General features: G+C 44.1%; 1 protein-coding gene across 1 annotated transcript; it reads left to right on the top strand.

Moving 5' to 3' along the window:
• Nucleotides 1,805–25,853, top strand: EHHADH (enoyl-CoA hydratase and 3-hydroxyacyl CoA dehydrogenase). Its single transcript, XM_021395559.1, has 7 exons — nucleotides 1,805–2,423; nucleotides 7,575–7,678; nucleotides 8,410–8,582; nucleotides 9,587–9,698; nucleotides 9,978–10,082; nucleotides 15,946–16,287; nucleotides 23,460–25,853. The coding sequence occupies exons 1-7, from the start codon at nucleotides 2,350–2,352 to the stop codon at nucleotides 24,728–24,730; spliced, it is 2,181 nt and encodes a 726-aa protein (XP_021251234.1). The 5' UTR covers nucleotides 1,805–2,349; the 3' UTR covers nucleotides 24,731–25,853.

Raw genomic sequence — 26,152 nt, 5'->3', positions numbered from 1 at the left:
CTAGGTGTTTTAAGCAAGGTTTCTGATGATACTAAATTGGGAGGAGCTGTTGACTGTGTCAAGGGTAAAGAGGCCTTGCAGAGATCCAGTCAAATAAGGGAGCTGGGCAATCGCCATCTGCATGAAGTTTAACACAAGCAAGTGCTGGATTCTGCACTGGGAAGGGGCAGCCCTGGCTACACATACAGACTGGGGGGTGAGATGCTGCAGAGCAGCCCCATCGTACTTAAATCATTTTTCCACACAACCCCATCAGGAGATCCAGCTATTTCTTTCCAATGACTTAAAACACAGCTCAAAGGTGGCTTTTTCAAGATTCCCTCACCCCTAGATGATCCAGTGCCCATTTCAACGACGTACATGGGCAAGTTCTTTCCACAATAACAACACAAACAATCAGCATACAATAAGAGCACAAACAGCAATCAAACAAGCACACTCAATGACAATTATCACAGTTACGTTTAATTTTTTCTTTAGAGGGGGGACCTTAATCCCTTACCCAAGTTCTTAGGCCTACCCTGCACAATTTTCATTACATCTGACAGGTAGGCAACTAAAATAAACCAAACAGGGGGACTTGAACCCCTTACCCAAGTTGTTAGCCCTACTATGTACAACTTTCATTATGTCTGATGGGCAGGCAACCAAAATAAAACAAACATGGGGACCCTAATTCCCCAGGGGCTTTAACCCCTTACCTGAGTTCTTAGCACTGTCCTGTGCAACTTTAATTACATCTGATGGGCAGGCAACCAAAATAAAATAATTAAAAAAAGAATGCTTTAATACTCACTAGTCAGTGGTCTTGGCTGCAGGGCTCTTCAGTCTGGGGATCGGCGTCCAACCAAGAATACCTCAGTGCCAGCTGAGATTCTGTGAACTCAGGAACCACTGAGGCTTACCCACTCCCATCCGGAGTGCCAAACTGATGCTGTAAACCAGTCTGTAATGAAACTCTCTAAGGATCAAGTTGGAATGTTAGAAAGCAGGCACTCTACTTTTAGCGCTGAATGCATGGGGGTTGCACTCCACCTATCATGCACACCACGCACAAAAGATCTTCAGCTTATATGCATTACTTGCATCACATACGCTGAGGTTTTCCTGGAGGCACATACATATTCAATACTTGTTTTCACAACTGATCCCAAGCAGAACTCTCCTTATTTACTTGATACAAAGACTAAGCAGAATTCTCCTTATCTACTCAGTACAAAGACACAGCTCTTCCTGTTATCTAAACAAACTTCATGGCTGTCCATCAAGGAATGCTAGCAAACTTAACAATCTTGTTACAGCTTGTATCAAGGTGAGGAGTCACAAAGAGTTTCTTCACTGGCGGGGTAGTAGGGCATGGAAACAGGCTCCCAGGGCAGTGGGCATGGCCCCATGCTGCCAGAGTTCAAGAAGTATCTGGACACCGCTCTCAGACATACGGTCTGATTTTTGAGTGATGCTGTGTGGAGCCAGGGATTGGACTCCGTGTGCTACCAAACAAACCCTGGTCCAAATAAAACTTCTTAAGACCAATGTGGTATTAAGAAGTAGCCATTCTTTAATATGGCACCAGATGCACGAGGGGACCCTTCCACCTAATCATAGAATCATAGAATCACCAAGGTTGGAAAAGACCTCCAAGATCATCCAGTCCACACATCCACCTACCACCAATATTTCCCCACTAAACCATGTCCCTTAGCACAACACCTAACTGTTTCTTGAACACTTCCAAGGACGGTGACTGAACCACCTCCCTTGGCAACCCATTCCAGTGTCTAACCACTCTTTTGGAGAAAGAAATTTTTCCTATTATCCAACCTGAATCTCTTCTGGTGCAACTTGAGGCCATTTCCTAAAGTCTTATTGCTAGTTACGAGGAAGAAGAGGCCGACCTCCACCTCACCACAGCCTTCCTTCAGAGAGATGTAGGGAGCAATAAGGTTCTCCCTCGAGCCTCCTCTTCTCCGGACTGAACCATCCCAGTCCCCTCAGCTTCCCCTTATAAGACTTGTGCTCCAGACCCCTCATCTTCTCCTTATAAGACTCATGCTCCAGACCCCTCACCGTACACCCCAACAGAACAAAGGCACATCCCTTAGAATATATTTCGGACCCTTCCCTGGTTCTTAGCGTCTGTCAGAGACAGCAGGAGTAGCCCTCCTAACCTATGGTTTCTATTCAAACACAGGGAGCGCACTGCACACTGCTCTGACAGTGACCCCGCGGGGTGCCGTGCCGCGCCCCTTCCCGTCCCGTCCCGTCCCGCCCCGCCCCGCACCCGCTGGGGCAGGCCGCGCTGCGGGCCGGGCGCCGGGCAGAGGCTCGGGGACAGCGGCAGCGCTCGACATGGCGCAGTACGCGAGGGGCGCCGCGGCCGTGGCCGTCATCCGGCTCCGCAACCCACCTGTCAACGCGCTGAGGTAACGGCAGCGCCGCCCGCCATTTCGTGAGGCGGGCACGGCACGGCCGGGGGTTTGCCTTCCAGGCCCTGGGAGGCTCGTGCACGGCCGCTGGGGATTGCCCTGCTCGGTTAGTGGGACGGAGGCTTTCTCCGCACGAGGGGGTGTGCAGGGAGGAGGTGCGGCCGGGGCACTCCGCGCTTATCCCACGGCCGCGCCCGGCAGCTGTGCGCGGGTCAGTTCGGGTGACTTCTCCAGAACAACACAAGGATTGGACCTTAGGTATCGCTTTGCCACAACCGCACTGAGCTTCTTCGTGATTTGTGCTCCTTCTTAAAGTGGCTAGAGGGTTTTTTCCCCTCGGGAGAAATGCCTAGCTTGTCGGTGTGTGCTTTCTGCCATCTCCCCTGGAATCTCTCATCAAACGGCACATTGCTTGCCGTTTACTTCTTGAAGTGTCAGCAAGAGCTCACAACATTAGCTCAGCTGTTCTGTTCCTCAGTTCCTGTGCAGTTTGCAGGTGGAAATCGGCTTTCCCTCCACGATTTGCTGCTTCTCACACTGGCTGATAGCTGTGCTTCCAAGTGAGCACAGGGGTTGTTGGGGCAAAGCGCTCTGTGAGCAGAGGTCACGGCTCAGCGGGAGGCACCAACATCAAGCCCCGGTATCAGAATGCAGCCTGCTCACGTGCCTTTAACAGTGATAAAGGTATTGACACCCAAATGCTGCACCTGGTGAAGAAAGTGATGTCAGACCAGCTGGGGACAAGCGGCCAAGCAGAGCCCCTGAAGTTGTAGTTTTCCACCTTTCAAAAAGGACACACATGCTGTTTAGTATGTGCAATTTGCTGCAAGGTTTGTGCACATTCTGTTCCTTGAATAGCACACAGATCCTTGTAAGCAGCCGCAGCTGAGGAGCCATGCTGTAACAGTGACCATAGTGCGTGTTCCATCTGTGTTCACGAGGCAAAAAATCCACTGCAGTCACATGCAACTTCTAAAGCAGAGAGTTTGTGAGAGCATGAATGGGAAACACAGGCTGCTGCCCTTGCTGTGGCAAGGTGCATTGCTCCACTGCCAGCGTTCACTCTTTCACTGCAATGTTTGAAAGCACAGAAAGACTCTTTTTACATACTTAGATAATTGGAATGAGAAAGAAAATTAGGAGTAACACCACTGATGAGCTGGACTTGTAGGACTCCCAGAATGTCTCTTGGATCTCCTCTGGCCAAGAGCAGGCTTGGAACACATCTAGGCTGTGCCTATAGAACTTTCCATCCCTACCATGGAAGGCAGCGACCACTCCAGCATGCTGCTGTGACCTGGCCCTGGTTCCCACAGCCCTGCTGTGCTGTACTGCTGCTTGTGGTGCTGGGGTGAGCAGCCCTGGGGCTGAGCACCCGCCTGGTTCTCAGAGTTGCTTTCAGCCAGTCTAGCTCTCTGCGTGTGCTCCTTGTGTGATTGCAAGGCATGGGTGAGGTCAGGAATCTGCGCAGTGTGGGTTCAAGTCAGTTAAGATGCTGTGAAGCTTCAGCTTGCAACATAGGAGGGAGCAGGACAGGTAGATGTGATCAGTTCAACAGCTGGCTGGCTGAGGCAGTGAACACAGCACATGTACAGCTGGAGTGTGGTGCAGGCTCTTCCCCTTACCTGTAGCCAGCATCAGAAGGAAAATCTGGTTTTTAAGTACTCTTAGTTTATTTCCTGATTTACTAAGACCTGCTGAATTTGCAAGGAGCAAGTGTGACAGCTACACAGAGCTCAGCTTTAACCAGGCTTGCACCATTCTGTTAGCAGTTAGGCTAAGACCTGGTTTAGCAGGATCAACAGTTGTTTGGTAATGGCATTAACAGCTTTGAGCTGAGACCTGGCTATAGCTAGGGAAGGTAGAGGGCACTCTGTGATCTTTGTGTGTACCTTCTGTTCCTGCATATTTGGATGCTCGTCTGTAGGGGAGCAGGTTTATGATTGCTGTTTGAGATGCCTGTCTGTGTAGGTGATAGCAGGCAGGGAAAGTTACAGACAGGAGCTGTGTCCTGCAGTCCTGACAATTTAATTTCACAGCAGGCACAGATGCTTTTTAAAAGGCTGATGTGCTTTTCCAGCTCTGCTGTGCTCCAGCCTCACCTCTCTCTCCCCATTAGATGTGATACTCATCACTGTTAGCCCAGCTCCTGCACCATCGCACCAGCCATTAGCACTTTAGAAGCCACTGGTGGGTAGAAATTTGCTTTTTGCTGCCTGGCAGCATCCACTGCTGTGCAGGTACCTCTCAGGCAGTGCTTTCCTGAGGAATATATGCTGACATGTGAGGCTGGCAGCAAATTTGGTTCCCACACAGGCTTCCTTCAAGCTAATCCGTCTCTCCACCAACAGAGCTGGCATGTAGCAAACTTGGGTTTTTTTTCCTGGTTTACAGAGGTTTAACTTCCAGAGGTCCGCAGTCTTAATGCATCTGTGAGACCACAGCTTAGAGAGAAGGCACTTGGATATGCAAGGAACTGGAAGTTTGGGGGACAGACAGACAAAACTAATGAGAGAAAGGATCAGCTACAGCTTGTGAGCAGAGGTGGGCTGCTGGCACTGTGTGGCCTTGTGGGAGACTCAGGAAAAAGGTTTTAAGAAGTGAAAAGCTTACTCAGATGTGAATAAGAAAGCCTGTAAAACATGACAGGAGAGATGTAAGCTGGAAATTAAGAGGATTAAAAACGTAAAGAGTGCATTGCAAAGCATGCTAGAAACAATAGAGGGAAAAAGGGAAGAAAAAAAGAGCCCTGGCAGTTACAGTTAAGGAAAGGGATCTTTACCACTGATAGTTCTTTGAGATCATCAACTCAATGTGCTTGGACAGCCCAAAACACTCACAAAATGCTAGGTGTCACCAGCACGTATGCTGAGAACAGAACAAAACAGAGGGCACCATTCCTCTGCAATAAAAAACCTAAAAGACTTCTGAAGTATTGCCCGTAGTTCTGGACTATGCATTTGCAGAAGGACACAGGGATGATCCAGAAAGGGACAACCAAAATAACTGAGGGGTCAGAGCAGTGCATTAAGAAAGCATGCTAAGAGTCACCAGGTTGGAGGGGAAAGACTGTGGGAGAATAAGGGCAAGGTTTACGAAATCATAAAGAAGGTAAATAAATTGGAGGTCTCTCTCTGATTACAAAATCCTGCAGTAGTTGACCTAGGGGCATTTGATTACACTGGTAGGAGATTGTTTTAAAAGAGATAATACGAAGCTTGGTGCCACAGGAGCCTGTGGAGACAGATGGGTTGGCAGGATCAGGGATTAGACAAATGCATGGGCAGCAAGCCTGTAAGGGATGCTAAATGAGGGTATGTAGATGCATACCAGACCGTCCCTCATGCAGTCAGTGTGGACACTGGGGAAATACAAAGAGGAGGGACCAGACCTGCACAGTCCACAAACAGCATTTTCTATTGTTAGACTGCAGCCTGGCCGAGTTAATTTTCAGGATTCCCTTTAAGCTACTTTCCTTTATCTTTAAATTGAAGTTTGCATTTACAAATCCTTGCAAAAAAAAAAAAAAAGTGAAAAATTTTAAAGCCTTGTTGCAAATCCAGCACATCATCGCTGCAATTAGTAGAGTTTTGTCCAAGGGAGAAATAACCTGTTGTGGTCAGCCCCAAGAATAGTCTGTCCTGTGGGGCATGCTGCACCCACCCACCCCCTGTGCTGCTGACACACATAACACTGAAGCACCTCAGCATGATGGCTTTTCTTGCAGCCAAAACAGTACACATGGCAGAGCTGACTACATAGCATGGAATTAAGTGCTGATTGGAATGCATCTAGTGAATTTCTCATTGTTACTGTTAAATGAATGATACTGTCGCACAGTAATGAAATACTTATGCAAATGACGGTGACTTTTTGTTTCTTTCATGCTCTAGCTGTTTGATACTACAAGTTGTGATACTCTTGAGTATTTTTACAATTTTACTGTCATACATTATACTATGATTTCTTTCATGGAAAATGACATCTTTTAGTATCAGTTGCAGTGTGTTTGTTGCAAGCTATGCAGCCTGTGCTGGGCTGGGACCTGTCCTGGAGCAGGCACATCGCTGCAGGGCAGGAGAACAAGAAGCTGCCAGAAGTCCAGGTGGTGATTCCTCCTCTTCGTCCCACAGAAAATTCTCCCTCAGAGAAAGCTGTATGGAAGGGAGAAGAAATATTTTTGCAAGTATAGTGTCACGTGGCAACGCCAATTGTGTGGTATTAATTCAGATAACGTGGGCAGCTTTGATGACAAATCTTTCTTCTGGCAGGAGGGTGTTGCTGTAAGTGCTAAGATACTAAGAGCTTGTAAATCATTTCCTATGCAAAATCCAGAACCTTTTCATCTGAAAAAGACTCCTCCTATTGGTATTTTGCATCTGCTGATCACGTGACTACTGTAAGCACAGAAATGTTACATTGCTGCCTATGATAGAATTAGGGTTTTTTTCTACACAATAATTTCAAATCAATGATTTAATATTTGTTCAAAATCCTGTTGCATACTTTTTTCCCCGCTTAGCACCGTGGTTAGTAAAGATTAGTGACATTTCATAAGGGTTTTCCCTTTAATCTTCCAGCCAGGTGAATCTGAAGCAGAAACCAGAGCCCGGTGCAGGGAGTGGTGGGTGCATCCCGTGGGCCCTCCCCGCAGCGGTTGGTGACTCAGAGGGGCTGAGATAAAAATGAGTCATTTGTATGTATTGCCTCAGAGAATGTTTGAAAGAGCTTTTTGCCCCTGGAGCTCGTTTCCTTTTTAAAAAGTTCGTAGATTATCAGTGGTTTAGCATTAATTACTTTTGAATTATGTCAAACTGTTTTCCTAAAAATCTGAATGTTTAATTCAGAAAGGCATTTTCAAAAGAACATTTCCCTGTGCTGCTTGCTTTGGAAATAGCAATATCATGGTCACAAGAAGATTCTCCAGCAAATGAATGACAGGTCAGCAGTGATAAGCTTGTTGCATTTTGGCATTTGCCCTTGAAGTGAGAGCGAGACTAATGAAGATTCAGCCAGAGAGGTTATGGCAGAAGACAAACCAAAGGACAGACTTACATGGACTTGTTGCATATTTTCAGTGAGCCACTTTATGTTGGTGGAAAAGTAAAGTAGTTGGTTGTTAGTCACTGAATCTCTAATTTATTTCAGTTTGACAGTTCTCCAGGCATTAGAGGATGGACTGAAAAGAGCAGATGCGGATCCTTCAGTGAAAGCTGTTACAATTTGTGGTGAAAATGGGAAATTCAGTGCAGGTAAGACATTCCTTCAAACAGTATGAGAAAAAGAGGAAATGCTCTGCCCACATCTGAAGATTCTCTGCCATGTAACACTAATGATAAAATGCCACAAATTCTGATGTGGCTGAAAATGGCCACAAAACAGTGGACTACTTCTGCTGTCCCAGATTGACATGGGACATATCACAGATTGGATTGTCCAGGCCAGAAATAAGCTAGTTGATTCATGCTGAAATTGGGGACAGCTTCTTATCTTCCTGTCTTCCTGATATATCGGTGTCTCCTTGCTTTCCATGACTTTGTATAAAATCTCAGGACCCAGTATTAGCCAAGTGCATAGAACTGTCCTGGGATGGGGCAGTTGTAACAGATTTCCTCCAGTTGTAGCGATCTGTGAAGCTAGCGAATTTCTGCAGAGTTTGACATTACTTTTAAGTAGTAATTCAACTTCTCCAGACATAACTTTTTTTTTCCAATAAGCATCTTTGCAAATTACTGTAGTAACTGCGTGATCATTACAGTTACATACTCTTCTATTTCACCATCCCCTTAGCACTCTGAATAGGCTTAAGGAGCCTGGGTTTCTTGCAGCTGGTCTCAAGAGATCATTGCCTGTTAACATGCCAGCAGCATGTTCTGTCAGACCTCAGTCATCTGTGAGTGATGATGTTTATTGGCACTGACGGTAGGGTTGTTCCACTCACTGCCTTCCCCACTAATTCCTTTTCATCTTTGTGCTTCCACAGGTGCTGATATTCGAGGGTTTTCTTCTCCAGAGAAACAGGGTCTTGGCTTGGGCCCCGTAGTTTCTCTCATAGAAAGGAGTGAGAAGCCTGTTGTGGCTGCCATTGAAGGCATTGCCTTGGGAGGAGGCCTGGAGGTGGCACTTGGCTGTCACTATCGTATCGCACATGTGCAGGTAACACTGTGAACTAGAGAAGCTGGTGGAAGCATCTGGAGCCTGTGGCCATATACAGAGTGGGAGGCTGCTCCTGAAGAGCAGCTGAGCAGCAGCTGAGCGGTGTGTTTTTTCTAATTAGAAACTTCAGAAACGGAGTGTTAATTTGCAGTTATTCTCAGTAGTCATTATCAGAATTCTGTGTAGCTGGCTCATGCAGCATGACTTTCTTATTTTTCTCCCCAGCCATGTGAATTTTGCATTTCTTTCTGCTAGTGGCCTAGTTTCAATAGGTAGTTGAAACTCAGTTAGCATAGAGCACTTACAATTTGATTCCTCATGGGCTGTTTCCTCAGGGTGTACTCTAACCAATAAACAGCTTCCACCCCTCCCCATTTAAGTCTTTCAAAGTCATCTTTTTTTATTTCTCTCAAATCTCTTCCTTCAGAATTGCTGAACTGCCTTTTAGCAGCACCTTGTCTCCTTACAGAGACTCTTCCCTGACCGGAGCATATCCTCACTTTTTCAGTGTGAATCACTTTCTCCCTGACAGTGTGGGTTGCTATAACACAATGAAGAGGTACTTTATATACCCTGTATGCAACCTAAGATAGATGCCTGAAGTAGTGGTCTTAAAATGACCCGAGATCTCTTAAGACCTGAATTGGAAATGTACAATATTATTAAAAAAAAAAAAAAAAAAGACAAGCTGTGCATTGTTTTGCACATGTGTTGTGGTCTGGGGTGATGCTGATGGTTCTATTGGTCTCCTCCAGCATTGTGCTAGTACCCATACATCCGCTGATGGATGATACCTCTTCTGCTTCCGTACATAAGTTTGTGAAAAAGTTGAGTGGGCTTCTGGGTTAAATGTCTTAAACGGCAAAAAGCAGAAATGAGGATTCTTTGTAGCTCTTTGAGGATTCCTAGAGAATCAGCACGTGAATCAGGTCTAATTGTCCTGCTCAGTTCTTAATTATCAGTCTTGTTAATCAGATTTGTTGTTGAATTTGACTTTGGTTTAGGCACGGATGGGGTTACCAGAAGTCACAATTGGGTTGCTTCCAGGTGGTGAAGGCACTCAGCGGCTCCCCAGATTGGTTGGGGTTCCTGCTGCTCTGGATATCATTACTACAGGTAAAGTACTGTGCCATGCTCCATATATAAGGATGACAGTGAGTCATGCCATCACTTTGGTCTAATGAAGTTGAAATTCAGCTTGATTCCTCTAAGGATTTACTAGGAAAGGGACATGTGCCCTTCTGAGGCATATAGTTAGTTATGCATTTGATGTACCTGATGAGCGTGTCTGGTATTTGAAGCCAGCTATACATAAGTCATTTGATCAGATTGAAAAAGGGTGAAATCACGTGTAATGCCCCAGCTGTAGTCACCTGATTTCTCTTTTTATCACAGGAAGACACATTCCAGCAATTGAAGCACTGAAGCTGGGCTTGGTTGATGAAGTTGTGGAAGAGAGCACAGTTGAAGCAGCAATTCGTTTGGCAAACAAGTTGATTGGTGAGGAAAGAATTGTAGAAATGCCAAGAAATAACTGGTGAGGCTGAAGAGAATTAGAACAAAGCCCATTAGCTTGTTCCAGCCCTTACGTTCCATTCATTGGGTTTTGGCATCCATATGAAATAGAATTAACTGCAGAATTTGTTTTCTGTTAAGTGGAAGTAGAAAAACTCAGATGCTGAAGGGCTGCAGAAATTCGAGTGAGGATTCAGAGAAAAAAAATACGGACTCCTCATGCTTCTATAATTTTATATCCATGCTTTTCTGGGCTACTGCACTCAACTGATTTTAGAGAGTATGTGCTCTTTCTATACGTGGTTTTGGATGTCAGCTGGTATTGTACATAGTCTGGTTGCACCATCAATAACAGCTAATTGAAAATAACGTTCTCCCTCCAGTGGAGGGACTGGCCAAACTCAGTGATCCATGAGTGACTGTAATCCTTTAGCTGCTTCATGAGAAAATAGCCCGTGGAGATGGGGAAAGGTATGCAAAGAGATTTCTCCACCTTAGAAGTAACAAAATCAAATTCACTGGATTTAACACAGAAAGAGGATCATTCACAGACCAGCCTGAAAAATATCACCTTGAAAGAAAACAGAGCATTTTCCCACTATCTTTGGAAATGGCCTGTTGTCTCCTGTCAGAATTTGATGTGGAATCCTTTCACAAGATGCACACAAGGAAGAAGAAAGAAAACAACCCAACATTACCACCTATCTGCTCTGATCACTTGGTCTTTCCAGGCAATGCTTTTCCAAACTGGAGTGCTCCTGCAGCTCTTTCCACTACAAACAGGAACAGTTTTCCTTCTCTGTAGGAGTACTTCCCTCTCACGCTAGAAGCTGAAGCAGCCTCAGCTTTGTCCTGGTTGACAATGCAGTATATTTTTAAGATACCTCAGTGAATGCACTCTTCTTCAAAATCAGTGTCTTCTTAGCTGCAACGTGGGATTTACCAGATAAGTACAAAAGTGTGTTCTTTGTCTGGGTCTTCTGTAACTCTCTTCCTTCTCATTCCATTCATGCTACTGTATCTTCATTTTTAGTGCAGTACTGTTGACATAAGGAATCCTTTTCTCTTTTCCCATATGTAATCAGACTGTTTAAATATAAAACTTTAGAAAGGTGGGTGATATGCTTCCCTACTGCTTAAGGAAAGCTAAGGCACTCTGGCTCACTGATCTTGTCTGTTTTGAATGATAATTCTTTTTCTCCATCTGTTGGGAGAGCAGTGAAACACTACTACTTTTCTAGATAAATTAACCCAAAGTGTTCCCTTTAACGTACTCTCTGGGTTATGAATGACACCTTGTGTAAGATCTACACCAATACTGGTGGCAGAAGTGGTATATCATAAAATGAGTAATAGATACATTGCTAGATCTAGCAAACTGGCAAGCACCCTGGTTTTCAACAAATGCTGTGTGAAACTGGGTGAATTTTAGACATTTGTCAGCTTATTTCTTCTGTGACAGGCACGGTGCAGCACATGAGAATTGCAAAATCAGCAATTGACTTCAGATGAGAAGCTCAGGAATGAATCTGAGTGCAGTATGCCTCAGTGTAACTTGCTTTCTGGAACTTACATCCATTGCCATTACTCACAAATCCATGTTCTGTAGCTTCATTTCCATAGGAAAATATCACTAGCAAGAAAAGTTGAGAATTGCGTTAAGCATACAAAGATCCTACCTGGATGTCCAGCAGGTAACCTGTCTGTTCCAGTCCTGCTCATTATTTGTAGTAGCTTTTCTGTTTCTTGCAGCAGTGAAAAATGAATAGTACTGCTGAAGGTACAGGACTTAAATGTGCTTTCAGACTTTCTCCAACAGCTCTACTGTCAGTATGTTCTTTAACAGTGAAAACACTGGAGACATAGTTCACTTTTATTTCTCTCCTACTTGGAGAGTTCATCTTCAGACTTTACAGAACGTCATGAGAAGTTTTGATGCACCATTGAGCCTCAGGTGACCTAATCAAGCTGACAGAATGGAATACCCAGAGTCCACATATTCCTTTCAAGTCATTCCTGGCTTTGGCCTTTGCCTAAGCTTAAAATTCTTCTGCCATACAGCAGTAAACCAGCACTTTCAGTCCTCTACTTCAGTCACTAACTTGGGGCTGCAGAAGTGATGTGACAGTCTTACGTAGCTGGCCTGGTTTTTGTTCACACTGAGTTATGTTTTCAGTGATAGTGTTTCAGACAATCTTAAAAACAGAGGTGGAATTACATAACAATGCCATAACACAAGTGCACTTTATGTGGAGTGCAGCATTTTGTTTCTGAGGGTTATTGTTCTTGTTTTTTAAAATTGAGGTTAACAACCAAACTGTTCTGTAAGAAGCCAGCAGTTAAGTAACTCATTGTCACCACTGGAATTTCTGCTCTTAGCCTGGGAGGGCTGTACTGCAGGATCCATCTCAAGGAACCAATTAAGATCATTCCTCTAAAGCTTTCTCATTGTTGGAGCTGCAGCATCTCATGGCAAGAAGCCAGCCTCAGATGATTGGCCATTCTGAAGCAGGGGTCTTTGTTTCTATCTGTAGGTGACAGAACTACCTTTATGGCAGTTATGTTGAGACAGCATCTCCATCCTTAAATTTTTATGAAATATTCCTAAGAAAGAACACCTTCTGAACAGCTGTGAATTAATGTCTGTATGAATACACAAAGACAATTAAGAGCTCTTATTTTTAGGCAAGAGCAGTAATTATATAATGCAGACTAAGAAGTGAGTGCATGTTCCCTTCCTTGAGAAGAAACGGCCTCTTTAAGAGAAAGAAAGCATTTTTACCTTTGAAGGTTGTTTTTTTTTTTTTTTCCTTAGAAGGGAGGAATAGAAAGGGGCTACATCCTTGGAGACTAGAAGAGTGTTCTTTCATTAAACGTGTTTGATAATCACTGTACTAATTCAAAGCTGCATTACATAATTTGTCCACCTGATGGCATCACAAAATTGAAAAATTGCCACAATTGTTTGCAGCTCATACTGCCCACCTCTGCTGGCCTTCCTGGGCTGGAGGAGGAAATGGCAGCTGATCCTCTGTACAGCAGACTTCTGCAAAGCTTCCCTTTTATAATCATCTCTTGCTTTCTGACTGTTATCTGCTGACTGACCTTTATCTTCTTCAGGGCACAAGAGTACCCATGGTTTGCATCAAAGAGCCAAGCAACATCAGTTCAATTTACGTTAGTTCAGACCCCATAGGTATTAAACTCTTCATGGAAAGAGGATTATGAGTTTCTGACTGTAGACCAACAGCAGTAACTGTGAGGGATGCATGTGTTTCTTCTGAGGCTCATGAAACCCACAGGAATAACATTACTGCTCATGTAGTAATTACATGCCTTAAATGGAGACTGCTGGAGAAAAGCTTTCATTTACAGCTCTAAGGGCCTTTAGTCCATCTCTGGGAAGATGTACTCTGTAGAGATATTTGAATCTCTCTCCAGGGCATATCATTCTGGCTAGCATCTTCCATAGACAAAAGGTCTAATAAAGTGCTCCTTTGAGACAACCAGAGGATAGTAAAAGGTCTGATAGAAGCCATACTTGTATCTAGCTGACATGAGACTGCTGCTAGCCTGAAGAGCAGGGGACCACTTTCAGCTTCACTCCCTAGACATGCTCAAGCAGTTCACTGCAGTAGACAGGCTGTTGGGCTAACCCTGCCTCTTGTATCCAAAGTCCAATAGTATCCCTAGAGTTCACCACTCTGGAATACTTTTTTTTTTTTTAAATAGCACAATGTTTGATACTGCAGGCTTACTGTTGCTTTTTCTGATAGAGGTTTTATGGCTCTAAACCATCTTTCCTGCTACCTTGACTACAAACTCTAATAAAAGCAAAGTAGCTACCTGTGCTAGGTCCTGTACATGGATCCCACTTCCCCCCGCACCACTGATATCTGATCTTGTTCATCATGTTCCTGCTTCTTTGATTTCAGAAATCAAGCTGTAGGTATCCCTGCACAGGTTTAGATTCACATCATTCTTTCCTGTTCATAAAAAGCTGCATGGAGATGGATTACTACAGAAATACTTCGCTAAAGAAGAGTTTTACTGCAGTATCCTGAAGAGAGTAACTATCTCATTTTTGCTTACAAGTACTACTTTATGTGAAGACCATGCTTAAAGGCTCCCAGTAGTCTCAACACCACATCAGAGATGCATGAAGTCTCTCGATCTGCCCAGTTTTGAGTGGCCTTCCATCCATCAGATGTGCTTTCTGGGACAAACCCAAGGTTTCCTTTTCTGAAAAGATCAACCTGACTGGATAAAGAGCATTTTTGTGTTAGAAACTTGCATTTTGGGGAAGACAAAGGATTCAAAAATAAACATAATCTTTACTAAAATCGTGCAGTACTGATAGCGAATATAGGTTGGATCTACCAACGTGGAAACATTATTTTCAATTTACTTTAATGCTCACTAAGTAGCTTTCCTTGTAATCTTTGTGTACACTCCAAAAGCCTTAATTAAAAAGCCTGAGCTCTGAAGACCATTGTTTCAGAAAATAAGTACCAACTCATCATGTTTGTTTGACTTAAAAGACCTAGAGTCAGGCCATGTTCTTCAGACAACCATGCTTGTGGTACTGCCATTATACCCATTTTTCAAAATCCTGTGCATGCTGGGGCACCAGATTTCCTGCTCCTGAGTCTTCTGCTGACACACTGGCATTTTAAGTTAGACAACAGGAAGAGAAGGGAGAGCTGGGTGCAATATGCCACCTTTGAAAGAATCATGCTCCTATGGCAGAGCTTGTAACAGAAGCCAGAGCAATGAGGCTATATGGCACAGAGCTTCTCAGCTCTGGGCCCCCATCAGAATGGGCCCACCCACCATCCTGCTTTGTTGGTGATCCTGGACACTTCTGGGAACAGCACTGCAGCACTCAGCACCATAACATTGCCTCACAGTTAGATAAGGATCTGGATGTGGCTATAATGACAGAAGCCTGTTTGTACAGCTGTTGGAATATTGAGGAGATGCATCCTGAATTTCCAATCCTGTTCCTCCAAGGTTTTTACTGAGACAAACTGCCATTAAGAATGTAAGGAATAGCCTGAATATGGACAGCTCAGATCTCCCATCAGGCACCAAGGTTTATACTTCTGAAGAGGATTTTGGTGTCTGAAATATAACTAACTTCTCTCAATTAAAAACCCTTTCTAGGTATTACCATAGCAACCTCTGCCTGTAATGAGGCTCATGTATTTGTGTGGCTGCTTGATTCACCCCTTGCTGACAAAGAAGCACGAACTCTTCCTTGTTATTCATTTGCTCCCCAACTCATGCTGTGTGAGCCATCCTCTTGGCTAGTCCCACAGGGAATGGAGGGAATCCTGCTGTTAGGGAAGAACTGAAATGAGGGTGTATTTCCCTGTCATTCATATAAATGCCTGGGTTGGGACCCTGGCTAGAATGCATCTGCCTAACAATGAGTACTAAGCAATACTGACGGAAAACTCTAGTATTGAAGCTTGTAGAAAAAAATAAAAGAGTCTTATGAATGTGACAGCTGGGGCTGTGGAATCAGAGCTGGAGAAGTCAAGCCACACTTTAGTTAGGAAAAGGAGAGAATTATGTCTTTGAAATGGAAATCTTAGTTCATTGAATTCTGAGAAGAAGGGTCTTGAAAAATTATCACTGTCAGAGCAAACAAAGCTAACAGGAAATGCCAGACACTAATTCTAGACCTAGATCATCATGCTATGCAAGCCTTAATAGAGCAGTAGGCCTAGCAGGAGGAGGGGAAAAAAGGAGGGATTAATGTAGTCCTATTCTATGTAGAAAATCCGTAGTCCTCCAGGAAATGTAGATGTTTTGTTCTCTAACTCAATTTTTCTACCTACAGGCCAGCCCTTGGGACCCCGCAGGCTCAGCCTGAAGCCAGTCCCAAAATTGCCCAACATGGAAGCATTTCTCAGTGATGCTCTTGTGAAGGTGAAGAAACGTGCCCAAGGGTGCCTGGCTCCAGAGCTGTGCTTCCAAGCAATCAAAGCTGCCACAGAGCAGCCATTTGCAGAAGGAGTCCAGAAGGAACGAGAGCTGTTTAACATCCTGCTGACTTCAGGCCAGGCCAAAGCACTGCAGTATGCTTTCTTCGCAGAGAGAGCAGTGGAGAAATGGACAACACCCAGTGGAGCTTCATGGAAAAGTGCTTCCCCTCAGCCCATCCGCAAAGCAGCAGTGATAGGTAAGGGGATGAAAAAGCCATTTCGTTTCCTGACTATACAGTTAGCAGCCGAACTCCTTTCAGGGAGAAAGTAAGATGGGGCTTTACTCATGGCAGAAGGGCTAAGTAGAATTCCCTGGCAGTCACAGGACACACATGTTCCATGCCCATGGGTGACATAAAAGGAGAAGTCAACGCTGCATCATTAAGCTCAGAGAATCAAATGGTAAGTTATGTGCTACTATTGCTACTTAATCCCACCTGTTTCTTTGGAAGATTAATGTCCTCTAAATTCATAGCAAGCTTCATCTGTGGACCATACGTAGTCTGTTCCCTTGGAAGAACTGTTGTGTTGAGTCCTGGCTTTATCCCGTGTTGTAAGTAGGTTTGCTTAAAACTGTCCTCCTCTCAGTCTAGTCGTGTACTGCAAGTGTATGTGCATAGAGTCACTCAGGGACATATTAAAACAAAAATGTTTTGACAACTGTATTTTTAAGAAGATTTCATCTCACTGGGATCCACTCTTGCCATTTTGTAGCCCAACAAGATAATGCCTTCATTAATTTTTTATGAGAGCAATTTAAATAAAAACTTTGATGCACTGCTGAGATTTATGAAAAAAGTATCTTTCAGCTCTGTCTGTTGATAGTAGCACTCAAAAAATGGTTAGATGAGTAATGGAGCACTTGGAAAACATCCATTCTGTTTCAGAGAAGGCTCACCAAACCAACACTGCTCTGTCCTGGGTAGTTCTCAGGCCTCCTATGCTCTGAAATATGAGCTCTCTGGAAACTCATTTCAGGCCATAAAAACACTTCCTTTTACTTCTCTTTGAAAGTTCCCTTCTTTTCATTAGCTTCCTTGAACTAATCCATGCTGTATTTTTAATGAAAATGTTTTTTTAAATTTTGGTCCACAAGCCTTGTGGTGAAGATCAGTGACCTTTGTGTCATTCAGGTAATAAGGCATGAATTATTACAGAACTATTGCACAGGTGCATGCAATCCCAGGCAGGCCAGTCTGGCAGTACGTTCTTTAGCAGAAAGAGCTTATTCTGAAGTTTTATAGGAATGATGAAGTGACCAGAATCAACATTAGAACAGACATTCTTTGTTATGTACTGATTAATCATGCTACAATAAATAGCACAGTTGAAAAATCCTAATAGCAATAACAGTATAGCCAGAAGGGCCATACAGAACATCTGACCAGCTTAATTTGGTGCTGTAACTACGCAGCAAGGGCCAGCTTCTCCCCAGGGGATGGAGTGGAGGGCAGTAATGCACCACAGAACCACAGGTTGGAAGGGACCTCAAGAGGTCACCCTATCTAACACTCATGCTCAAAGAGGGCCATGTAGCACCAGTTTCCCAGGACTATGACAAGAGAGCTATTCAGTATCTCCACAGATGCAGGTTCCACAGCCTCTCTGCAAACTTGTGCCAGTGCTCACTTACCCTCACAATGAAGAAAAAAACATTACCTGATGTTCAGGTGGAGCCTCCTGTGGTTTCAGTTTCTGAACATCGCCTCTCTCCTCATCACTAGGCACCATTGACAAGAGCCTGATTCCTTCTTTACACATTGCCCTCAGGTTTTTATGTACATCGATGAGATTCTGCCTTGCCACACCCATCAGGCTTTCTCTTCTCTAGGATGAAAGAGCCTCAGATCTCTTACCCCTTCCACATAGGAGCTACTCCAGTTCTTTGATCATTTTTGTGGCCCATTATTGGGATCTTTCCAGTAATTTCACGTTTCTCTTGTACTGGGGAATCCAGAACTAGACACAGTACTCTAGCTGTGACCTCACCAGTGCCAAGCAGAGAGGACAGATCCCCTCCACCAATCCGCTAGCATCACTCCTCCTCATGCCACGCTGTATACTAATAGGTTTTTTTGCAGCAAAGACCAATTGCCGGTCATGGTCAATTTGGTGTCCACCAGGATGCCAAATCCTTTTCTACAATGCTGCTTTCCAGCCAGTCAGCCCCCAGAATATACTAGGGCATCAAATAATTCCTCCCCAGGTGCAGCACTTTCCATTTCCCCTTGCTAAACTTCATGATGTTCCTGCCAACCCATTTCTCCCTCTGGATGGTAGCACAACCCTCTAGTGTATCAGTTAGTTACAGTACCTGAGCAAGGCAGTCAGGGCAGGCACAGAGATCATGGCCAGGAGCTACTGACATCCAGACGATCGAGCAAAACAGATGTGATGAAGCAGGTGCAAGGTAAAGATGGGAAGACAATAAGCAGGTTGAGGTCTGGATCAACAGTGGCCATGGCCAGAGGCAAGCATTCTTCTAACATAGCTCAGGAAGGGAATAGAGGTCCATAGCTGAGCTTAATTTGGGCTCTGAGGCCCAGGGCCAATGGACATGGATTGGAGGCTTGAGATGTAGCTGGTCAAGGTCATTAAGACTTACAAATACTCTCAAGGCCCTGACACCTGCCAAAACTCTTAATTCCTTTTCTAAATAACTACTTCTATCAATACAGCTCCCATAACCAACTATTATGGCTTGATTTATTTGTACTAGGTGTAGACTTTATGCTTCGTATGATAAGCAGCATCTATTTTGGAAACTGTTGATCACCTCCTTTTAATTCTCAACTCGATGCCATGCTAAATGCCATTGCTTTCCATCACATACTCTTTTCTGCCACCTTACTGGGTTTTTTCCTGCAGAAGAATTTCCCCCTGTCTTGCTCTATAATACGAAATAGAGGTATATAGTTGCCTCTGACCAGTTTTGAATAGCCCGAGGAAAGTATTAGCCACAATCCAGTAACAAGTAAAGAATAGCTTGCCCCATTCTGAAGATAAGGGCTTACTTCCCAGAAGGAAGCAGTCCCCAAGCAGAGATATTTCCCTTTCAGCTGCCAGCCATTAAATGAGGTTCCAGTCACACAGGCGAATTGCTTGCACCTGCGCTCCCAGTGCCAGCCACACCCCTTCACCAGGTGCTCAGTCACTGGTTCAGGCCATGACCTAGCAGTTCCTGTACACTTGCTTTTGGATATGCATGAAATGAAAGCCTTTTGGAGATGGGTGCAGAACATGCCAACACAATTGCATTTTCTTCTCTCAGGCTCACAAAGCAAGAAGTCATTCTCCAGCCAGTACCATGCTATGCAGTGTGTCATAGTTCCACATTCTTGATCTTTAGCACGTTCTTGTAGCATCAGAAATAAAAATCTTAGGGATGATTTTTGAGGGACTGACACCTTTTAAAATAGGGCTGATCATCCCTTTAAAGTACTGAGTCTCAATGGATTACCCAGGGTCTCCCTGTTTTCACTGGAGAGAGGAAGGCACTCTGAGCAGGATTGTTGCATTCATTTTGGGTGGTTAGAAATCATGCAACCCTCATTTTCCAATAGACAGTGCTGTTTCACACACTAAAGCCCTTGCTTGAGAACTATGCTGGTTCTTCTGTCTATTATCATTGCAAAATGAGAAGCAGACCACTGTGCCTTCTTCCTTCTTCAGTGCCTCTTCTGTCAGCACAGAGGACCTTTAGGGGATGGAAGCAGTGTCACAAATGCTGGGGAAGCCTTGCCTTGTGGACTCCCTGTCAATCTAATATTAGCAGGAACTTGTTAGAGGGAGTTGGCACCAAGCCTTAATGTATATTCAACATCAAGGATTATGTGTCATTTTAGTGGACACACTTGATAGATGGCATTGCTGATGACTTGGCAACTGTTCCTGTGAATCCTGGCCTCCCATCAGCTGCCTTTATCTGCAGTTTGCTCACTGAATGACTGATAAGCAGATAGCACGCACCTGCTCTTGGCCTAGCTGTCCTTGGCTGTCTTTAGTCTACCTCACTTGCTTCTGCTTCCGGACTCTTGGCATCCATCTCTTTTCGCTTACTCTCATTCCTCGTCACCCAGAAAAAGAGTTCATCTCTATCCCTTCTGCAGTCTTTCCATATCTCCCTGCTTGCCTTGAGCATCACATTATTTCTGCATGAAATTAACACCCAGAAACAAAGAAGCGGCTCCAGTCAGAATCAGTCCACCACCACCAATTGCTCATTGTTATTTTTAACATGGGAAACGAGATCATCTTTGCATATTCTTACCAGTCTATAAAGTATTGTTTCCAATTCCTGTCATTTTAAAGTTCAAGTATTCATGACAGTTCAGAGTATATTTCCACTGATACGTATTTCTCTGGTGTGTGTGATTCTACATAAGTTTATACATATTTTGAGTTCATTTGTTTTGAAACTTGTTTTTAAAATCCTTCAATTAATTTTACACAATTATTCGTATTCTCAGTATCTCATGTGATCAATGATTAACAAATGTTATTCAGTCAGCTTTCCCAACAAACCAATTTGCCATATCCATGTTTGGCCTTAATTTTGTGAGTTTAAGCATAGCTTTATGTCTATGTCAAATCTACACTGCACAGTGATAGACCAGAGGCAAGAGGGGTAGACACTGTACTTTTCCTCAAGTGGATTTCAGTTTTCTTTTGAAAGCTGGGCCTTGGGCATTCCTAATACAGCTCTGGAAACAATTCCTTGAATGAAAGACAAGTATTTAGGGTTTTTTTGGTAATAATTTGGGGGAAGTAAGAGCACTATTGAGGAAGAAAATGAAATATACGTTAGAAGTCCTGGAGTAGTTCTGTCCATTAGCCATGCAGTCTGAATGGAGCATGCAACATTTCCCTTTCTCTTTCTCCTGCAGCCTTCTAAACATGCAAGACCCAATGATTCCACACCATTTTTTTACTGCTCTAACATATTTCTCCCCATGATCATGAATCTCTATAAAATTGAAAGGGAAGTCCTCAGAAATGCTTCTTTCCCTGCTAAATAGCCAGATCTCTCCTTGGTTTTGTAGCCCAATTTTAGAAAATATTTCCAGGGGAGTCATGCTGTGCAAGCTGTAATGTAACAAAACCCTTGGGGCTTTCATTACTCTCTCTGCCAGCTTCATTAAACATCATTTCATACAGGCCACTGAAGAGTTATGTAGTAAGTTGAGAGACAGCTTTTCTAGGTCAGAAACAAGCTTGGCAAGCTCATGTCTTATCTATAAGCCTACTCCTGTGGCCTAGAAAGTGCAGGACTACAGGCGTGTATGCCTGTCTATCAAGGGATGGTGAAAACCTAAATGGGAATACTTACACTACATGTGAATGAAAGCAAATAGCTGAATCAGCTACCGCCACCACAGTGGAAAGCTGGAAAACCACTGCTCATGGAAGAGTTTTGATTTAGCAGAAAACAGCATGTTCACATTGTGAGAGAACTGAGATTTCAGTCGTGAAACTGAAGCCGAGAGGAAGGGGAGTTACTAAGGCCCAGAATGTGGGGGTTCTTTTTTTAGCAGAGCATGGAAATTCTAAGGAGAAACCCCAGGTCTCCACCGTGGAAAGGAATAAGTGAATTGAGGAGGAAACTGTGAAGAACCAGCATGCAGAACTGCAAACCCTTTCCCATAATGTCTAAAGAGGGCCCTAGAGATGGCAGTGTTTGTAACTCAACAAAGACAGGGAGAAAGTTGGCTCTAGCTCTCTGCTGCCACATCCATGCCTCTGAGAACAAAGCAAAGTGGGAGGAGGTATTTGTGTTTGTTTGCTTTTCAGTCAGCAAACCACGGTCAATTAAATATTAAGAAATGATTCATATTATACTACTTTTATTTTCAAATTAATGTTTAGTAGTGTCTGATAATGAAGTAATGGATCTAATTTCCTACAAAGGAACTTAAGCATTTGCTTGGCAATGAAATTGTTTACAAGCAAGCTTCTAGATAGTGATACCTGTAAGAACTATATTCTTAAAGCTAGGCAGGGAATGTTTTAAATGTCTTCTGTGTACACAAGTTTAGCATGGACAGAACTGAAGCAAGTGTGTGTGGCTTGCAGGAAAAATACACTACCTCATTTGACCTTCATTGTTGGAACTTGTTTAACTGGTGACATAATTTTAGCTCTTCTCTATAAAGCTGCTTTAGACAAAAATTTTAATCCCTTTGTTTCAGTTTATTTGTTTAGCTGAATTTAATTTGTAAACCAAGGATTAAAAAAATCATTTTTACAGAATTATAACAAACCTGGCCCTTGCGTAGCTGTTCCTTTATTTAGGATATTAATAATCCTCCCATTTGAATGCTTTGCACTTTCTAAAGCTGGTAAAATAGTGCTGGCTTTCTCACTAGTTTGTATTAGTTCCGTCCACAAAGCCTCCATCATAGGAGAACAGAATAAGGAAGGAAAGTATCAAGCCAGCAATCTCAGCGATGTTATTTCTCAGGCTATGAGCTGGTAATAGCACATTTGTGGATCTCAGAGAAAAAAGAAAGACAGCTTAAATGGATAATCAGTTGTGGGGATTCTGGGCAAGAGTATGGTTGGACAAAAAAAATGCACCTTCAGTAATCCTCAAAAGTTAGGAATGGCCCTTATTGGAGGACTTGGATTGTTCCCGGTTGGCAGAGATTGCACAATATAAAGCGTGAACAGCAAGCAAAAGGCTGCTGATCTTCCAGGGTAAGAACACAATGAGAGATACAGGAGACATGAAAGTCAAGACCAGACTCTTCTGAGATGCTTTAAAGTAATAGCAGCTGAATTTGTGTGTGCATCAAAGATTACACAGTGAAGCGCAGAGTGAGACAAACAGGAAGCTTGCAAGGAAGAGGAAGAAACCAATTGTCTGAACTTTTCTGATGTCAAAATATCTGTGTGGGGTGTCTTTGCTTGCGGTGGTGCTCATCTGTGAGTGCCCATGAGGGGCCATCTCAAAAGGACCAGAGAGGCACTGGTATCCTCACGATGAAGCTGACAGAAATAGGGTTGATCTCCTGTCTTCACTCCCCAAATTCTAACTGTTAAGTGATGCTGGTTTCCTTAGGGATAAAACTGCAAGGACAAGACATGAATCATGTGGTCTGCACACACCAGTGTGAATCCCACTGGTATTTTGTAATCTTGAGAAGACATCAGTTTGCCTTTACGCTATTGCTTTTCAGACATTTAGGCTCCCTGAAAGAGAGGCTTCACCTTCCTTTTTCTGAGTCTTCAGTTCTTTCTTTCTGCCTGTGCATTTTGCTTAAGCTTCTGCTTTTTATCTTGGAGATACCAGAGGAAGTGCTGCTGTCAAGTGATTGATTGTAATGTTTTCTATTCATAGTTTCTGATTCTATCTCACTTTTATCCCCAGGGCTGGGAACAATGGGCCGAGGCATTGTGACTTCACTGGTTAAGGCCAAGATACCTGTGGTAGCCCTGGAGCAGGATCTGGAGTATCTGAACATGGGAAGAAAAGCCGTGATGCTCCTTTTGGAACGTGAGGCTATGAAAATGGAGCAGGGTGCCCAAACCCTGGATTTCCATAACCCTGCACGACTCCAGTTCTCTGTGGACTTTGATGTGCTGAGGGATGTAGATCTAGTTATTGAAGCTGTGTTTGAGAACATGGCACTAAAGAAGGAAATATTCAACAAGCTATCAAGAATCTGCAAGCCAGAGGCCTTTCTGTGTACAAACACGTCAGCCCTGAATATCGATGAAATAGCTTCTGTCACTAGCCGCCCACAGCAGGTCATTGGCACACACTTCTTCTCTCCTGCTCATGTGATGAGGCTATTAGAAATAATCTATGGCCATCACACATCCCCCACTGCCATTGCCACAGCCATGCAGCTAGCCAAAGTGATGAAGAAAGTTGGAGTGGTGGTAGGGAATTGTTTTGGGTTTGTTGGGAACCGAATGATGTTTCCATATGTACAGCAGGCAGTTTTCCTCTTAGAGGAAGGAAGCAGACCAGAAGACGTAGATCAGGTTCTTGAAGATTTTGGGTTTAAGATAGGGCCATTCCGAATGTCTGATCTTGCTGGGCTGGACGTGGGCTGGAGGTCCCGAAAGGACCAGGGCCTCACTGGGCCTTCACTAGCTCCAGGAACACCTGCCCGCCAGCGGCATGGCTATCGCTACAGCCCGCTGCCAGACCTTCTGTGTGAGAAAGGCAGGTTTGGCCAGAAGAATGGAAAAGGCTGGTATCAGTACGAGAAGGCTGGGGGTAGGACAGCCAAACCAGATCCATGGATTCACAGCTTTCTGTCTGAGTACAGGGACAGCCATCAAATCAAGACCTGCTTCATAGACCAGGAGGAAATCTTGGAGCGTTGTTTGTTTACTCTTATCAATGAAGGATTTGACATCCTGGCTGAGGGAATAGCTTCAGGCCCAGAACACCTGGATGTAGTTTATATCAATGGCTATGGATGGCCAAAGCACAGGGGTGGCCCCATGTTCTATGCTTCCACTGTTGGGCTCCCTAACATTCTGGCTAAGCTACAGAAATACTCTGAGATCCACCCTGATGTTCCCCAGCTACATCCCAGTGCCTTTCTGAAAAAGTTGGTGGCTATGGGGAGCCCTCCTCTCAGTGACTGGATGTCCTACCTACACAGGCAGAGCAACAAGCTGTGATTTCACTGATACCTGCTATATAAATTCATTGGAGGCTGATCTCATGAAACAGCTGCTGTAATTGCACTATCTTTTCCAATCAAAAACAAAGTGCTAGAGGCTTATAAACAATGTCAGTATGCTTCCTAGGCCAGTGATTGATCTCTGTCCCACCTTGCTGCAGGCAACCACTGCCATCACCCACCCTTCCCTCTTGCCACCAGCCTCACCCACCTTCTTGGCACATTGCTGTGTACAGATGCATTTCCTTCTCCTCTGTATTTAGGTCTTCAGAGCAGTGCATCTCTTCCAGTCTTTCTTTGTTGAAGGGACAGAGCAGCACACAGCCCTCAAAGCAAATCACAGTGGGAGGTGAAAGTAAGATGGTCACAATTCACCCAAGACCAGCTGGACCTACCAGATCTGGCCTAAATCTGTTTTCCAGTTTGTTCAGACCTCCCTTCTCCCTGCAGCTCACCTCCACCCCAGATTACCTGGCTTTCCCAAATGCAGCCAGTTGGAGCCTGCTCCCTTCCCACTGCTGGGGGAGAGTTGGCACATATCAGAGGTAAATTCAAAGGAACTGGAGAGAGCAGCTTTGGAGAGAGAGCAAGGATCGGGGCTGGTACTGTCACCTCCTCCCCACTGCAAAAGAAAATTCTAATAAATGACACAGAAGACACAAATGCATCAACCTGACTAACCTGCGCTGTGCTGTTGGCTCATGACTGGCATTCTGCATCCAGACTCCATCCTCCTTTATCATCCACCTGGCTTTGTCCAGGCAGAAACATCTTCTGGCATCTCTAAGTGTGGATTTGTGTTGCTATCACTCCCCCTATCTTGCCTGCCTGTGGCTACCTAATTGATCTAATTGACCAGACTGAAACCTGGCCTGGCACTTATCGGGTTTTCCCTTGCACAGAGGGCACACTGAGAAGAGCAGGGCTCAAGAGCTGGGCAGGCAGACTTCCAGCAGAGAGCAGAGCAGGGGGAGTGAGCCAGACCTCTTCCACGCTTTGGGCAGAGTCACCTATTGCTCGTATCTAGTGAATTTATCTTCTAGGTTGGTGTTCTCAGGAAGATTAAAACTGAATGTCTAATTGTTGCTTTCTATTTTAATAAAACCACTTTGATTATCTAATGATAGATTATTGGGTATCATACAGGATAGCAAAAGATGGAAAATGTGTTTGTTCTTTATACCTCCATCACTTCTTTACATGGCAGAACTCAATACGCTTCCTGTTTATGAAGGAGTTCATGTTGGAAGTGGTTGCGTGCTACCGTTTTCTAAATGTAGCTTCTTTTGCCTTTTTTCCACTCCTGCCTTTCCATGGATGAGAGTGCAGAACTGGGGTCAGGAAACCCTCCAGAAGCCAGAATTAAAGTACCTTGTTCGAGGGAGGATTTTTCTCCAGAACCAGAAAAAGAAATAACTCT

Source organism: Numida meleagris, chromosome 4 (genome assembly GCF_002078875.1).
Source record: "Numida meleagris isolate 19003 breed g44 Domestic line chromosome 4, NumMel1.0, whole genome shotgun sequence".
Classification (NCBI taxonomy): domain Eukaryota; kingdom Metazoa; phylum Chordata; class Aves; order Galliformes; family Numididae; genus Numida; species Numida meleagris.
This window is presented reverse-complemented; position numbering and strand designations above follow the sequence as displayed.

Bases quoted from the DNA above. Each gene is read 5' to 3' on its own strand.
- EHHADH (XM_021395559.1), top strand. From the start codon at position 2,350: ATGGCGCAGTACGCGAGGGGCGCCGCGGCCGTGGCCGTCATCCGGCTC. The intron at 2,424-7,574 runs GTAACGGCAGCG...AATTTATTTCAG, and splicing joins CCACCTGTCAACGCGCTGAG to TTTGACAGTTCTCCAGGCAT. The intron at 8,583-9,586 runs GTAACACTGTGA...ACTTTGGTTTAG, and splicing joins ATCGTATCGCACATGTGCAG to GCACGGATGGGGTTACCAGA.